The 17,184-nt window shown below is 44.2% G+C and overlaps 3 protein-coding genes across 4 annotated transcripts; 2 read left to right on the top strand and 1 right to left on the bottom strand.

The window, feature by feature from the left end:
* Positions 1–266: 266 nt before the first annotated feature.
* Positions 267–11,657, top strand: LOC105287889 (dynein heavy chain 7, axonemal). The gene is made up of 2 exons (XM_026971705.1): positions 267–940; positions 1,028–11,657. The coding sequence occupies exons 1-2, from the start codon at positions 267–269 to the stop codon at positions 11,655–11,657; spliced, it is 11,304 nt and encodes a 3,767-aa protein (XP_026827506.1).
* Positions 11,658–12,612: 955 nt separating this feature from the next.
* Positions 12,613–14,781, top strand: LOC105287860 (NSFL1 cofactor p47). 2 transcript variants are annotated; one of them, XM_011353688.2, is made up of 5 exons: positions 12,613–12,905; positions 13,296–13,739; positions 13,825–14,110; positions 14,281–14,484; positions 14,574–14,781. In XM_011353688.2, exons 2-5 carry the CDS (start codon positions 13,415–13,417, stop codon positions 14,701–14,703), a joined length of 945 nt encoding a protein of 314 aa, XP_011351990.1. In that variant the 5' UTR covers positions 12,613–12,905; positions 13,296–13,414; the 3' UTR covers positions 14,704–14,781. The 2 variants fall into 2 exon arrangements, with proteins under 2 accessions (XP_011351990.1, XP_011351989.1); XM_011353687.2 differs by having other exon boundaries at positions 13,307–13,739.
* A 296-nt stretch (positions 14,782–15,077) lies between these two features.
* LOC105287856 lies at positions 15,078–17,167 on the bottom strand. Its single transcript, XM_011353684.3, has 2 exons — positions 16,902–17,167; positions 15,078–16,794 (listed from the first exon to the last, which is right to left on the bottom strand). The coding sequence occupies exon 2, from the start codon at positions 16,651–16,653 to the stop codon at positions 15,346–15,348; it is 1,308 nt and encodes a 435-aa protein (XP_011351986.1). The 5' UTR covers positions 16,654–16,794; positions 16,902–17,167; the 3' UTR covers positions 15,078–15,345.
* Positions 17,168–17,184: the final 17 nt, after the last annotated feature.

The following is a 17,184-nucleotide window of genomic DNA, read 5'->3' on the forward strand; positions in this document are numbered from 1 at the left end:
CTCGTGACACAAATGTAGTGGTGAATATGGATTGGGATATTGTAGAATCAACTTTTACAGTGTCTGAGTGTGCAAATTCTCACCTAGCCGAACAAATCAAATTCAAAAGTTACATGAAAGATTACATAAAAAATATTTATGTGTCCGAATATTCTACAGAATGGGAAAGAAACATATTGCAGTTAATAGCTCGCAGAGACAGACAAAAACATTCTTCGTTTATAAACTCAATATTAAGTGAAGTAAAAGAAATATACATTGAAAATATGAAAGACTTTATACTGAGATCCATATTATCTTGCGAAGTGTATCGGAGAAAAATTGTGTGTGAGGAATGTGACATTCTGATCGACTCGAAGCAAGGCATGGTTGAAGAAAATATATTGTACGACCATGCAATCTTTCTAAAGCACCGTAGCTTATTTGCCAAGAGATATTACCTGTGTTATCCAATAATCAGATACGTCATGAACACGGCATGTCGCATTCTGCCTACGGTAATTTGTAACTTCAAGCGTTACCATGAATTCGGAATGTTAACGTTGTACGAGTTTCAAGATATGATCCTCAAGGACGTTAAGGCAGGCTCCCTAAAGATCACCAATCACTTTTACACAGGAACATTCAAAGCGCTGCAGAAATCGCAGACCTTAAGAAACATTTCTGCAAGACGCTTATCTCGACTTATGCGATGTCTGACGAATGTATTTGTTCAGCAGATTCTCGATGTGATGATGAGATCGATCGATCACGTGATAACTATCATGAGAGACGGCCACTTCTGCCCTCAGATTGAATTTCAGTTGTTGTGCGAAGATGATCAGCTTGTAACCAAACCGGACGTAGAGGAGGTGTTTTCGACATATCACGATATTATCAGAAGCATCGAAAATATCGCACAAGATCTGATGCCTTTGGAAGAATGGCTGAACATCAGAGCGAAAGAAAAATATATAAAGATAGCGCCTCCTGAGTGGTTCATCGAAAGGTCTCATCGCAGCTTGCAAGACATATTAAGCGTTCTGTTTCAACCAGTGAACGAGCACGTAGCATCCATCTCCGTGCAATTTAGCGATGTGTGCACATCGAGCACGAAAAATCGAATCTTGTCCTTAATTACCAAAAGCCCGAATTTTGACGCGTATCTCGCGTACATACACAAGTACAGCGAATACCTGAGCGAAGCAAACTCTATGCTCGCCAATCTGTACTACAAGATAGGAAAATTGGAGCAGAGCCGCGCCAAAGAATCCTTGAGGCAGATCTGTCGCGACGTCATAAACGTTCTCACGGTGCGACTTGTCGAGCATCACCAAGACTTCAATCGTTCAATCTGCTCGGACTTCGAAGATATAAGGTCCACGGCGTTGGACATTCCAAGGGACGCGGAGCCTTTGATACAACTGGGGGAATACATGTCGCAAGCGTCGAAAGTATTAATGAAGGAACAGGAGCAGAAGATACGCCAGTCCATCTACATGTTGAGCAAGCTGTTGGACATCACCACGTTAAGTGACGAACACATCGACCTAAACAGGACCACCATCAATTGGCTGCACGATATCCAACCGGTATTCGCGCAAAACAACACGCAATGCGAGTCGATGAAGAGCGAGCTGGAGGAAGATCTTCAACGTCGAATAAATTTATTAAACTCGGAGGTTGATATGGTGTTCCCACAGCTTGTCATCCTGGACGATATGGACGACGTAAACGGAATGGGAGAATATATGGAACACTACAAAACTTTGATCAAGAAGTACAAATGTGTGGAGAACAAGATGGAAGTGATCAATTCGGAGGAGAGACTCTTCAAATTTCCCGAAACGGAATTCCCGAAGATAATCGAGTTGAAAGAGTCGATTGTACCGTTCTACACGCTTATATGCACCGTTCATCAGTGGCAAAGGGATAACTCCGTGTGGCTAAACGGTCCGTTCGAGTATCTGGATGCTTCTGTCATTGAGAAGAAAACTCTGACCTACCTCGAAGAAGTTACGGAAATGAACAAGGCGATGAAGTCGCGCATTAAAATGGACGTAACGGCAAACAAGTCCTTCAAATTTTCCGGTATCGCCGACGATCCCGACCCGATGCAGCTGCCCGCACCGTTGAAGCTGTGCTGGCAAGCGCTCAGTAATGTCAACGAGTTCAAAGTTTTCTTACCGCTGGCAGATTGCATGTGCAATCCGGCGCTGACTGTACGTCATTGGAAACAGATGTCCGCGATATGTAATTTCGATCTCATGCCGAACGCCGGAACGACTTTGAAAAAAATGATTGACATGAATCTGATGGATAATATAGAGAAATACAAAGCTATAAGTTTGGGCGCCACCAAAGAGCTTCGTCTCCAGCAAGAACTGGCTGGGATGATCAACGAGTGGGAACCAATATCGTTTGAAATGTCAACCGACACAGAGTCCGGTATAGTGACTTTTAAATATGCAAATGAGATCGAAGTGCTTCTCAGAGAACATCTCATCAGAATCGAAGAGATGAGAGCGTCTCACTTCGTGAAGCCAATATTGTCGGACGTAATTGATTTATTCACTGTTCTGGAAAAAATCCAAGAAATTCTTGATCACTGGCAGCTTGTACAATCTCGTAAATTTCGTTTAAAAGCAATATTCTCTTATCCAGGAATAGAAATGCGTCTGCAACAAGGAACTTCATTGTATTTAGAAGCAATGAAAATGTTAATGGACATTAGTAATAAATTTACGGAGGATCCAAGCTTTCAAGGAATCAAAAAGTCCTTGGAATTATTGCAAACCTTAAACGAAACTAATGAGAAATTGGAGAAGGTGAGTAAAGATGTGAAAGAATATTTAAATATTAAGAGATTGTCTTTTACAAGATTCTTCTTTCTTGAAGATTCAGAGATTCAAAAAATATTGTTTGAATCGATCGACACTGCGAAACGACATGCGCTTGCGAAAAAATGTTTTGCCGGCATGGAAGGATTAAAATTTAACAGATCTAACTGCATTCAAGGTATTATTGGAAACTACGGAGAAATCTTACGTCTAAACACTTTTGTAGCTATTGACACTGAGTGTGAAGAGCAATGGTTAATTCAACTTGAAAGAGAAATGAGAGACGCAGTTCGTGAAAATATTCTGCAATATCAGCCTTTCGTCGATAAAAGCTTGACGTATGTTCCCATTGATAATTTCCCAAGCATGGCAATTGTTTGTGGTTTGCAACTTTACTGGACTTCTTCAGTAGAAAAATGCCTCACGCCACCGAACACTGCTATGTTAAATTCCTTATTCGTGACGTACACCGATTGGATAACTTCGATAATTAATGAATTAACAAATAATCTAACGCGAGGACGTAGAAGTCTGTTGACGTCATTGATTATTATCCTATTAGGTCATAAAGAAGTCATAAGCCTGCTGCTGGAGAAAAATATTGCTAAGCAAACAGATTTCGAGTGGATCGCGCAATTGAAATATTATTGCAATGATAAGATTATTGAGGTGTCAGTATTTAATGTAATAATTAAGTATGGATATGAATATAACTTTTACCAACAGAACATTGTCAATACACCCTTAACCGACAGATGCTTTCGAACTATACTGCAGGCTTATCGTTATCACTTATATGGTAGTATCACAGGTCCGACAGATACCGGTAAGACCGAGACAGTAAGAAATCTGACGATGGCTCTTGCAAAGCCATTTTACGTCATCAATTGCGACAATAGCATCTCCTATGATTGCATACTGAAGACATTCAAAGGAGTGGTCTCTTGCGGAGCGTGGATTTGCTTCAAAAATTTCAACAAATTAAAATTAGAATTATTGTCAGCCATCGCACAGAATCTCACACAAATGATGCAAGCAGTGTCGTCTAATTTGAAGACCGTAAGCTTCGAGGGGTGCAATTTGGACTTAGATGCCTCTGGAAACATATGCATCAACATCAGCTTGGAGCAATCGAAGCACACTGATCTGCCAGATAATTTGAAAGTTCTCTTTCGTTCCGTATCGATGATAGCGCCGGATATCTACAAAATCGTCGAAGTTGGACTCTTCGCTGGAGGATTTCTCCACGCAAAAGATTTAGCGGCAAAGCTGGTTGTCAGTTATAAATTATTAACCGATCACTTGAGAGGAAAACACTACTTCTACAATCTTGGAGCGTCATCACTGAAGACTGTCATCGCAGCTGCGACTAGTATGAAACGAAACATCCCAAACGAAAACGAGTACACATTACTGCTGCGTTCGATGATAGACGTGAATATCCCGCAGCTATGTAACACTGATGTTCCCATCTTTCAGAGTATCATACGAAATGTTTTTCCCGAGCCCAGCATGCCGCCTTTCGATTGTTCTACAATTTTAAATGCCCTGGAAAAAGTGTGCGCCAAGAGATTCCTGACATTGCATTCGGTTTTTAAATTGAAAGTTATACAGATCATTGAATTAACGTACGTTCGTCGCGGTCTCATACTCATTGGCAATCCCCTAGCTGGAAAGACGGAAATTTTGCATACGCTTGCTGAGACGTTGTCGTTATTGCACGATCAAGGAGATAAAATCGGTGCGATAGTAAAGCTAGAAACCATCCTGCCAGGAGTAATGGATAACAGCGCGCTTTTTGGCTATTCTTGCGACAAGTCCGGGATTTGGAAGGATGGTTTATGCACCAGCACGTTTCGTCGCTTCGCGGAAGACGGAACCGATCGCAATTGGCTAGTATTCGATGGAGACCTGGATGGTACGTGGATAGAAAATTTGTACACAACTATCGATGAGAATAAGATGTTGTACTTGGCGTCTGGAGAACGACTTCCCATAACAGAATCGACGTCGATCTTCTTCGAGACGATGGACATGCCGGAAGCCTCACCCAGCATAATATCGCGATGCGGAATAATCTATGTTGATTCCGGTTCTATTGATTGGAAATCATACATGCTATCTCATCTCGCGAAACACGACATTTATAATGGATATGACAGAATGCTGCGCGATCTGTTTGATTGGGCGATGGATCCATGTCTTAATTTTTTGCGAGAAAACGGCGATGCACCGAAGATTCAGGAATTACACCTCGTTACTGCAACGCTGAATTTATTCGAAGCATTAATAAGAGATGCTTGCGAAGATACCGTAGAAGATAAAAGAAACGATAATCACTTCGTTGTTTGGACACAAGCTGCCTTAATCTTAGCTATCGCTTGGGGACTGGGTGGAAACTTGATTGAGGATTCGCAGGCTCGATTCAACGCTTTCTGCACGTCACTCTGGAACAACACAGATGTGAGGTATCCAAAGCCCGAAACGATTAAACACTTTGAAGTGACATTGCCTAACGAAGGTTTGATTCAAGATTACTTCTACATTTTCAAAGGCATCGGCAATTGGAAGCACTGGGATGATCTGTTAAAAACCGAAAAGATTCCGGAGATGTGTAACTTTAATCAAATTTATGTCCCATGCATTAATAGCATGAAATACAATTACGTATTCTTAAAACACATTAAATATCGAAAACCATTCCTCTTGTACGGCGACGTCGCCGTTGGAAAGAGTTGCACTATCCACGATCTGCTGAGCAATAAATTACCGGAAAACTGTCTATCAAATTCTTTTAGCTTTACTGCTATGAACAATGTGTCTAGAACGCAGAGATTATTGCTGTCAAAGTTGAACAAAATACGACGCACCAATTACAACCCAGGAAGAAATCAGTTTTGCGTGAACTTCGTGGATGACATGGATAGAGCTACTGTACAGAGATCAGGAGTACGATCTGTATTTGAGCTCTTTCGTCAACTTCTTAGTTATAATTATTGTTACGACGCAGGCGAATTTAGTAAAATATTCATACAAGACGTCACGTTCGCGCTTGCAGTTACTGCAAAGAAGATCAATGAAAGTATATCTCCCAGACTTCTGAGACACTTCAACGCTTACGTAATTTCTTCTCCAACAGTAGATAATATATTTAGAATATATTCTAATATGTTGCTGGCTAATTTCAAGAAGAATCTATTCGCAATGGACGTCACAGGAAGCGTAACCAGTATGGTAAAGGCAACGATTGATATTTACCAATCCGTAAGAAAGATGTTGCGGCCTGCGCCCAGCAAGTTGTACTACGCCTTCGACATGAGAGATATATCCAGAGTGATTAATGGATGCGGCCTGATCCAAAAGGAATCGGTGGAGACGAAGATAATGTTTATCCGGTTGTGGGCGCACGAAGTCTTACGTGTGTTTGGTGATCGCATGTTCGACGAAGACGACAAGGAGTGGCTCTTCTTAAGAATCCGTGACGCGGTGAAAAACAATTTTAAAGACTCGTTCGACGTCGCTTTCGATCACTTGCCCAAATCCAAGAGCAACCAGATCACCAAGGATAGCTTCAAAGATCTCATGTTCGGAAGTTTCATGGACACAGAGAAGAACAGATGTAAGCGATACGAGGAGGTCGGTATAGAAGTTCTGAAGAACAAAGTTCTCGCTTATCTGACCGAGTATAACGCCAGCTTGAAGAAGAAACTCGACATCATCGTATGCCGCTACATGCTGGAAGTTTTGATCAAGATCTCCAGAATTCTGAGCATGCCAGGTGGAAACATGTTACTAATATCTACCGTAGGCTCCGGCAGGAGGTCCCTAACTGGTCTTGCCGCTTTCATGCAGCAACAAACTTTCTATGAGGCCACTATCGAGTCCTATTATGACGTAGACGTATGGCGGAATGATTTGCGAAGAGTCCTGCGGGAATGCGGGACGTTGCGAAAAGACGTTACGTACTTTATGAGCGAGAGGCAGATGAAGGGTGTGTTCTTGCGTGGCATCAGCTCCTTATTGAGCACCGGAGAGCTACCTGACTTGTTCTCTGTCGAAGAGAAACAAAGCATAATCGAAATGACACGGCTCCACGCTCAGGGCGGTGATCAAAACGCGGAATTCAGCGCACGTTCGGTAATGACGTATTTCGTGAATCAATGCAAGAACAGACTACACTTCATACTTTGCTTCTCTCCTACCAGCATCGCGTACAGAACATATCTGTGCTCGCATCCTAACTTAGCAAAGCACTGCATGGTGAGTTGCTGTCAAATTTGGCCTGATCAGATGCTTTCGGAGATTGCTGTAAAGCACATGAGGCACATCAACGTCCAAGAAGAAATTAAATCTCGCTTGACGAAAGCTTGTGTGCAATTGCACAATAGCGCAGTGGAGATGAGTGTTAATTATCGCGAAATGTTTGGTAGAACGATTCACGTAACGTCGTCAGCCTTCTTGCATATGCTCAAGCTGTACACGCGGCTAATGTCGAAAAAGCAGGAAGAAATTGTTGCGACACGGAATAGGTATATTGCGGGTTTAGAAAAATTGGAATTGGCAGCTGAGCAAGTTGAGCAGATGAAGAACACGTTGACAATCCTGAAGCCCCAATTGGAATTGTCCGCCCAACAGACTGTGATCACCATGAAGGAAGTGGAAAACGAAAACGTCACCGTGGAACGAGCTACGATCGTCGTGAAAGAGGAGGAGGAGATAGCGAACACAAAGGCGGAGATTGCGGGTATTCTAAAATCGGAATGCGAAGTCGAGCTTGCCGTCGCGATACCGATCTTGGAGGATGCGGTTGCAGCCTTGAACACCTTGAAGCCGACCGACATCACGCTGGTTAAAGCGATGAAGAATCCGCCCGATACCATCAAGCTGGTAATGGCGGCCGTTTGCGTGATGCTCGGCGTTCCTCCGGATCGCACCATCGATCCTGCCACGGGAAAGAAATTCACGGACTATTGGAGCCCGAGCAAGCGCATCCTGGGCGACATGAACTTCTTGCAGAACCTGAAGGATTACGATAAGGACGATATAGCGCCCGCGGTGATGCAAGTCATCAAGAAAACGTACATGACGGACAACAGCTTCATGCCACACATAGTAGCGAAAGCGTCTAGTGCCGCCGAGGGTCTCTGCAAATGGGTTCGCGCCATGGTCTCCTATGACGAAGTGGCCAAGGTGGTTGCTCCCAAAAAGAAGAAACTTGCGGCGGCTCAAAGGGAATGCGACGAAGCCGAGGCGTTTCTGAACGAGAAACGGCAGACCTTGGCCGCCCTGAACGCGAAACTAGCGGCGCTCAATGACAATCTACAGCAAACCCTGCAGAAGAAATTGAGCTTGGAAACGGAGGTAGCAACGTGCACCGCCAAGCTAGTCAAAGCGGAGAAACTGATTGCCAGTTTGGGAGGCGAAAAGAGCCGCTGGATGGAGTGCGCTCATAAGCTTCAAATGAATTACGACTGCCTTGCGGGCGACATGTTATTTTCCTGCGGAATAACGGCTTACATGGCATCCTACAACACCTCATTTCGTGACGAGATATTAGCCAGATGGAAAGAATTTATGGAGGCTCTGTATATACCCTACACCGAAACGTACAGCTTCGTAAATGTTCTCGGCGTGGAAATAGAGATCAATCATTGGCAACTTTGTGGCCTGTCCGACAACCGTTTCGCGACAGAGAACGCCATTATCTTAAACAACTCGGAGCAATGGTGCCTGTTCATCGATTCGCAGAATCAAATAAATCAATGGATCAAAAACATCGAGAAGAAAAACGATTTGAAGATTATTAAACTGACGGAACTCGATTATATGACAGTCATCGAACGGAACGTTGAAAACGGTGCTCCAGTTTTGTTGGAGAATGTTGGAGAGATACTCGAGATCGCGTTGGAACCAATACTGTTGAAGAAGATTTACAAAGACGAAACTTGGTACATCGACATCGACGGTAAATCTGTGATGTACTCGCAAAACTTTCGACTTTACATCACCACAAGGCTGACAAACCCAAATTACACAGCTGACGTTTTCAGCAAGCTTACGATAATCGATTTCTCAATGCCGGATGGCAGTCTTCGAGATAAACTGTTAGATATCGTCGTTTCGAAGGAAAGTCCGGAACTTCAAGAGAAATTCGAAGCGCTTCGTATTCAAGACGCAGCTAATAAGAAAGTTCTCCAACAGCAGGAGGATAACATCCTAAGTACGCTTTCCTCGACCACCACGAATATTTTAGAGGACGAAAACGCGATACAGACTTTGGATTCTTCCAAGACACTTACTGTAGACATAATGAAGAAGCAAGAGGCGGCCAGAGTGATGACACAGAATATCCACAAGTTTAGAGATGCGTACCTAGAGTTCGCTGATCACTGCGCAGGTTTATTCTGTACGCTGAATACCCTGTCCAATTTGAATCACATGTACCGCTTTTCATTTTCGTGGTTCATTCAGTTGTACACTATCTCGATCGAGACCTCGAACAGGAGCGTCGTCCTCGAAAAACGTCTGCAGTTCCTCAAATCTTCGTTCACGAAAAACCTTCACTCCAGCGTCTGCAGATCGCTCTTCGAGAGGCACAAGCTTCTATACTCGTTTCTGTTATGCGTAAAAATCCTGATCGACACTAAGCAGACCACGCACGAGGAAATGAAGTACTTTACCACCTCCTGCGACAAAGAAACTCACGATGCGATTGTGGAAGCAGCCCCGGAATGGCTATCGATAGACAAGTGGAGGCAAATCTGCAAATTAAGCAGCGCAGTGCCTAATTTACACGACCTAGCAGGTGACTTTTGTATCAACGGTGCAGCTTGGAAAAAATACTGCAATGCGGTGCCATTTCAGAGCAACCTGATACCGGCGCGATGGACCGGCATCTTGACTCGATTTCAAAAGCTGATGCTCGTGAAAATCGTGAGATGCGACAAGATCATTGTGGAAATAACGCGGTTAGTAAAGGACACCATGGAATACACGTTCGATTCTTATCCCTCCCTCCAGTTATCCGAATCATACGCGGAATCTAGCTACCTCACGCCGATTATACTCATCCTGCCGAGCTGCATCTCATCGTTGTCGCTCGTCTCCGCGTACGCGGGCGCGAGGGGATACACGTCGAAATTCATTTCTCTGTCCATGGGCGAAGAACAGGAAAGTCACGCCGAAATTCTGATCGAGCAAACACGAAGGGAAGGGGGATGGATATTTTTGCAGAACTGCCAGCACGCCGCTTCGTGGCTGTCGCGACTCGAACGAATCTGCGAGAACCTGAATCTATCCGGCACGTCTTTAGACTTCCGATTGTGGCTTTCCAGCTGTTCCGTTCCCGATTTCCCGATCAGTATCCTACAAAACAGCGTGAAGATCGCGTACGATCATCCTCTTCAGCTGAAGCAAGGCTTACTGAAGGCGTATCGATCGGAACCTGTAAGGAACAGGGAATTCTTCGAGGGATGTCCCGGGAGAGACAAGGAATTCTCCAAGCTCCTGTACGGGCTTTGCTTTTTTCACGAAATCGTCAGAGAGAGGAACCACTTTGGCTCGCAAGGATGGAACATCCCATACGACTTTGATCACACGGATTTTGAGATCTCCATTAGACAATTGCAGAGTCTCATCAACGAGTTCAAGGATGTACCGTTTGATACGCTGCTCTATCTCATCGGGGAATGTAACTACGGCGGAAAGATCCTCGATAGTCTTGATCAAAGGTGTCTACGACACCTGCTGGATACCTTTTGCAATATCCGCGTAATCAGCGACAGTGAATATTCATTCTTTGATCATATAGAGCACTCGATACCCCGGAGGTGCGAATATCGCGACATCATCGTGCATATCGACAACATGCAACTGGACGCGTCGCCAGAAGCTTTCGCCTCCGACGAAAACGCTCTCGTTGTAAAAGATGCCGCTATCGCCAGGGAATTTTTGGAATCAATATCTCTCTTGGATCAAGTCAAAGTACCGAATTTTGAAGTCGTGCAAGATCAGGCGATCGATCGAGTGCTGCAAGCGATCGATCAGATCGCCAATAAATTGCCGATTTCGCTTGACGTCAGCAAGATGCAGGACGAACGTCCGCTTGCCTCGCGTGAACCGTTAAGTGCGATCCTTATCCACGAGGCTGAACTGATCAATGAAATTCTGGCTGTAATTACGGGCTCTCTAAACGATTTAAGATCAGCGTTCAACGGCGAGATTATCCTGACCGACTCATTGGAAGATTTATCTAGAGAGATATGTAACAACGAGGTTCCACGTAGTTGGAGAACAACCGACGTCGGCATCGCGACTAAATATTTATCGAATTACATGAATTTGTTCTCGAAACGTGCAGACTTTGTACAAAACTGGTACGACGCCGATCTACCCCGGATTATCCGCTTCGATGCGTTGTCCTGCTGCAAGAGATTTCTGTCCGCGATTCTCCTTACGTTTTCACGGCGTTACAATGTACCTATCGAACAAATTACTTTGGACCTTAAAGTAACAGATGATTCCACGTGTAGCGAAGATCCAGACGCGTATTACATTCACGGCTTACATTTATCTGGCGCTCGGTGGGATGTGCAGAGGCGCATGTTGGCCGAAAGCTTGACGAATGTATTCTGGCACGACATGCCACCGATACGTTTTACATTTAGCAGAGGAGAAAAGGCTACCTGCTATAATGTTTACGAGTGCCCTGTATATACCTCGCCGATACGGTGCAATAAAGGGAGGAATTATATCACAAATGTACCATTGGAAACTGATAAGTTACACGTACATTGGATAAAACGGGGAACAGCGTTATTTTGCCAAGTCGAGGAATAATTTAAGAAATTAGTAATTTATTTATAAATATAAATCTCAAAGAGTATATATTTTTCTCTTATTACAATTACAATATTTTGACTCTTTTAATATGAATCTAATCTAAATATTATATTTATAGAGAGAGAGAGAGAGAGAAAGAGAGAGGATGTATTTAAGACAAAGAGTGCTTTTAATTAAATATCCTGCAAAGCTAATTAGTTAACTTATTGCATAATGATTAGTTGAAATCTATCAAAATGTTAATTTCAGCCGTTATTAATAAGTAATTTAATCCCAGCAAACACAAAGTAACAGTAATATACATGTTATGTTATAATTTCCCACTCATTATTATAAATACAACATAACATACGTGTTATGCAACAATTACATTGTTGAGTGGGAAATTATAACATAACATGTATATTACTGTTACTTGTGTTTGCTGGGATATAATGTGCAATTGCATAACCCCAAATAATTTTTTAATTAGAAAAAGTGTAATAATGATTTACAATAATAATGAAATATACTACATGATGTATGGAATTGCAATTAAAAATATGTCTTCCTCGTATAAATCTGTCTTACGTTATTATTGATATTGTTCAAGTTATTTATAAACTATTAAAAGTGAATCAACTTATCAGATTCTTTTCCATATATTCAGAAAACTCAGTAAAAGTACAGTGCAGAAGTCACAAGTACAACAATCTTGTACGCGATTTTTAAACCGAGGAAGTGCAGTTCACCCGTATACTGTTCTTCAAACGTATCTCCAAAGTGCGGTCCACTTAGCGCTACAAAAGCTTTGGAGATTTCATTCTTCATTTTACTACAAAGAAGAAAAAAAGATAGAAAATATTTTGAAGCGTTCGTAGCGCTAACTGGACTGCACTCAATTACTCTGACAACTGTACATATACATCCGGTTCGATTCCGCGCGAACGAGAGGAATGACAGATGGATCGAGCAGAGTCAAGTCAACGACGTCAACGTGTACACTTCGTACACTCGAAGTGTCGATCCTCGAAAGGGTGGAATCATTGCGAGGAGTGCGCAAAACTGGGCTCGCAAGGCACGAAAGAGAAAGAGAGAGAGAGAGAAAAATAAGAGAGAAAACCGGTGTAATACATCTCGTGAGTTTTTTCACATTCGCAGAGAATGGCGAGCCGCGACGAGCTGGTCTCGCAATTCGCGGACGTAACTGGTGTCGAAGCCGAGAGAGCGCTATTTTACCTTGAGTCATCCGCTTGGCAGCTCGAGGTGAGACAGCACATTTGTGAAACCCCGAAGAGTGAGACACCTTCTCGTTCACGTCGCGATTAACTCGCGGCCGCTTCGTCGCTGATCCGTGATCTCGGCACTCGGCAGTTTTTATATTATAACCTGCTAATCACGCACGCACGAATCGAGCTCGAGCGCGCGCTCGATTCTCCAGCGACCGATCCTGTCTCCTCCGAGACGTTTCGCTCGTGTTCACGATGCACTTTCTTTCGCTACACTCTCTTGTAGACTCACGTTAACGATCACGATCCTCACGGCTAATCCTCGCCGACAGGCTTGAGATTTACGTTTGTCGAAACTTGAACGCATCGTAACGCTCCGTAAGGTTTCAATTTCTCTGACAATCTCGTCACACGCGTTGGCACGTAGTATTCTTCCAGGTTGCACTCGCTAGCTTCTACGAGAACGACGAGCCGACGGGACTGGTAACCGAGCCGGTTGATGATACGCCACCGGTGGAGGAGTCGCAGCAAGATAGGACGGAAACGATGTCTGACCCTGGGAAGTCCGACTCGACGGAGTCGAAGGGTGCTAAGCCGAAGCCCAGATTTGGCACGCTGAACGACCTTCAGCACAAGGACAGCAGTTCGGATGAGGAGGAGGGACAGGCGTTTTATGCCGGAGGCTCCGAACACAGTGGCCAGCAGGTTCTAGGCCCGGGGAAGAAGAAGAAGGACATTATTAGCGACATGTTTAAATCGTGTCAGGAGCAATCGATCGCGGCGGAGCCGCCGAAGATGGGCGGCCAGCAGAGGCCGAATACATTCAGCGGCACGGGCTACAAGCTAGGGCAAACTAGTTCCGACAGCGAAGGTACTTTTGGGTTTCTATCATATTGCAAAGCATGAACTAGGCATAAGGAAAAGCAGTGTTTGCTACAGTCTGCATGTGATAACAGTGGTGATAGGAGCAAGCGCGGATCAACAATCTTCAAACGGCCTCATTGTGCTGAAACTGTGGAAGGATGGGTTCACGATCAACGACAGCGAAATCCGGTCCTACGACGAGCCCGAGAACAAGGAGTTTCTATCTGCCATCAAGCGGGGCGAGATCCCAGCGGAGATCCGCCAGCAGGTGCAGGGCGTGGAGTTGCGGCTTGACATGGAGGACCGTCGTCACGAGCTCTACATCCCGCCGAAGGCCAAAGTGAAAGCCTTCTCCGGGAAGGGGCACATGCTAGGGAGGTAAACTAGAGATTTATCTCGTGCCGTTCTTCATCAAAGATTAAATAAATGAATTATGAAAAAATAAAATTAATAAATTATGAAAGAATAAAATAAATAAATTATGAAATATTGTTTCATAGGTCTACGTTTCACTTTTCCGACATTTTAAAATATTAAAAATATTTCAGTCCATCGCCAGCCACCGTAGGTATGACGGTTGCGACGGATCCTGCTGATCAGGCTGCTAACGAGGCGCAAGCGAAGAAAGAGCTAAACGTAGATACCTCGAAGCCGACCACGACATTGCAAATCCGCCTTGCGGACGGCAGTACCGTGAAGGTTCAGTTCAACCTGTCGCACACCGTCGCTGATCTTAGACGATACATAATAACGTATCCTTTTTTTGAAATCCTCGTGGAATTTTTTCTTCAACTCTCCTTTTATATCTCGAGGAATTTTCCTTAACGCACGTTAACGCTAGTATGAGACCTCAGTACGCTTTGAGAGATTTCAGTCTACTAACTGTTTATCCAACGAAGGAGCTCGCGGAGGACAAGACGATCGAGGAGGCTGGTTTGCAAAATTCAGCTATAATGCAACGACTGAAGTAAACTTTTTCTAAATTCCTAATTTGAGATAAATGTAGCAACTAGATACCAAATACATGTTAAAACCGCTTGGAAATAAAATTCCTATGTATTTTTATTATTATCATAGCGACACGATACCTCTTTCGCTCTCTTACATATTCTTCCGTTGCATGTCTGTGTCTACCTCCTACACCACATTCTTGATCGAACTTAATATTTTAATAACGTGCAAGTAGTTACTACAAAGATCTGGCAACTAATTGCAAAGTTCTTAATTTGGAGTAAATTTTTTATGATAAGATTACCATTCTCAGTATTGCATGTATCAACTTGTCGCTCTATGTGTATCGCAGTAAATGTTAGAGGGAGGTATTAAAAATGTGGAATCGCAGAAGTAACAAATAGCAATATTTTATTGCAGTTCAAAGTTACAATTACAAAACAAGTGTAATATTAAAATAGCTGAGCATGTCGTGACTAGTCGCATATGGCTATGACGCGACGTGATGATTGATTGATTAAGGCACCTAGTAGTATGAAAGACGATACAAAGAGAATCGCGAAACACTTGCATGCGTGTAGATTAACGTGGCTGGAGCAATCTTGTCCAAAAACCGTGCGAATAATTAGTCGATCTAATATCACTCGTGTAGAAAATTCATCTCACTTTATATCGATATCGTAGAGCCCGAGATACTTCCTGAGGATCGACGAGTTTTGAATATCTTGAGCAAATCTCAAAATCGATGGATCCTCCGTTCCCTGGCCGTCCTTGTAGTTGTCGCAGTATTTATATCGATTCATGACAGCCAAGTCCCTTCCTATCTCCCTCGTGTACATGCGGGTGTTGAGCAGCGTTACGTGCGGCTTGTGTACGTAGACGGGGTACTCGCCGACGACGCTCGCGTCGTCGGATTTCGTTTTCCTTAGCACCGTTAACGTGAGATTGCCGTGCCGCCGATCGTCGGCTTGCTGCGTGCAGAACACCGCGGTTTTCAGCCTGTAGCGGTCGGCCGCGAGCTTGCTCCGCTTGAAGTCCGCCAACAGGTCGATCATCGCGCGATGGTACTTGAGGATCACGTACTCGTTCCATGCGAGGGTAACGGCGTAGCCGACGTTGTTGTGCGTACGATACAGGCAGTCCACCTCGAGGATCTCCCTTATCACGCTCGGGTCGAGCTCCGTGAACGGGAAGTTCCACGGCACGACGGTGTACGTGAATCTCCACGGGGAGGTGAAGTCGCCGGCCATCTCCCTCAGCTTGACGTTGAACTCGTTCGATATTCCGGAATCGTAGACGATAAAATTGTCCATCCTGCCGAGAGCGTGGAAACTGATGAAGCCTACCATGTCCAGCGGCCGCATCGGCCTCGTCGATGCCTCCTGCATCACGCACATTCCTATCCTATTCTGACTGTTTTTCCCACTGCGCGGCTGTACTTTTATAGGAAAGATCGGCGCGTAGTTGAGATACTTGTTCGACTTCGTGACGAATGTTACTCCGGTGGGCGTCTCATTGCTGGTGTGCGTGCAGACGAAATGGTACCCTTTGTACTTGCCCGCTTTCTTGGAGGTGATCGCGCTGCCGATGGGAATAAACCTGAAGCTGCCCAGTATCGGTTTACCCTCGTTCTCGAAGAAGACGAGACACTGCACGTTCGCGACGCCGTTCACGGTCCCGAGCCCGACCGCCCGTACCTCCATGTCGTTGATGCTGTAGGCGGAGTACACGTATAGATCGTCCTCCAGACGCTGCCACGAGGGAATCGGCTCGTCGAACTTGGCATCGAGCGCGGCGAACGGTCGATAAAAATTGCTGCAGTTCTCCGTTCTCCTTGGCCAGGGCTTGCCGAAGTAATTGAACACCTCCAAGACGTACCTCAACCTGTTGTATTCGTGCCTGTAGATGAGCAGGGATACCAGGCTCACTACTGCCGTAACAGCTAGAGCGGCTTGGTAGTATTTTCTCATGGCTGTCGATTTGCAATATATTTCTTTTGATTTTGTGCACGTGGATTTCTTGCGCGGTCAGGACGGAGCTTTTGCGTGCGACGCTGCGCTTCATAAGCTTCATAATCCTCACCGTCGAATATCACATTCTCGGAGAATGTACTGAAAAGAGATGTAAATCGTTAATTATTCTTTATAATAATATCTGTAACTGTTATTAGACAACGTGCGATTGTGTGCGTTGCTCTGAAATATTTTTACACACGTACAATAAATTATTTCTCGTGCAGTAACTTCGGTGACGACTCCTTTTACGCGATTCTCCGTCTTATTTGATGCGCAAGTCTCGATGTTTTTTTAACCTTTAAGTGCACATAAATTAAGATAATCACGACACTTTATGTAACTGCTAATTCGTGTAATTTGCTCGATCTGTTAATTAAAATGCAAAAAAATGCGAATATGCGTATGTACAAGGTAGATCACATTCACCAGAGTGCATTATAGGTTAGGTGCACCGAAGGCACAGTAAAAGGTACGTACATAATATAC

The sequence above is a fragment of the Ooceraea biroi genome, chromosome 8 (genome assembly GCF_003672135.1).
Source record: "Ooceraea biroi isolate clonal line C1 chromosome 8, Obir_v5.4, whole genome shotgun sequence".
Taxonomy (NCBI): Eukaryota; Metazoa; Arthropoda; class Insecta; order Hymenoptera; family Formicidae; genus Ooceraea; species Ooceraea biroi.

Coding starts and splice junctions, on each gene's coding strand:
- LOC105287856 (XM_011353684.3), bottom strand. CDS start 16,653: ATGAGAAAATACTACCAAGCCGCTCTAGCTGTTACGGCAGTAGTGAGC.
- LOC105287889 (XM_026971705.1), top strand. CDS start 267: ATGAAAGACTTTATACTGAGATCCATATTATCTTGCGAAGTGTATCGG. Junction 941..1,027: donor GAATGGCTGAACATCAGAGC/GAAAGAAAAATA, acceptor AAGCGTTCTGTT/TCAACCAGTGAACGAGCACG.
- LOC105287860 (XM_011353687.2), top strand. CDS start 12,804: ATGGCGAGCCGCGACGAGCTGGTCTCGCAATTCGCGGACGTAACTGGT. Junction 12,906..13,306: donor CATCCGCTTGGCAGCTCGAG/GTGAGACAGCAC, acceptor GTATTCTTCCAG/GTTGCACTCGCTAGCTTCTA. Junction 13,740..13,824: donor AACTAGTTCCGACAGCGAAG/GTACTTTTGGGT, acceptor ATGTGATAACAG/TGGTGATAGGAGCAAGCGCG.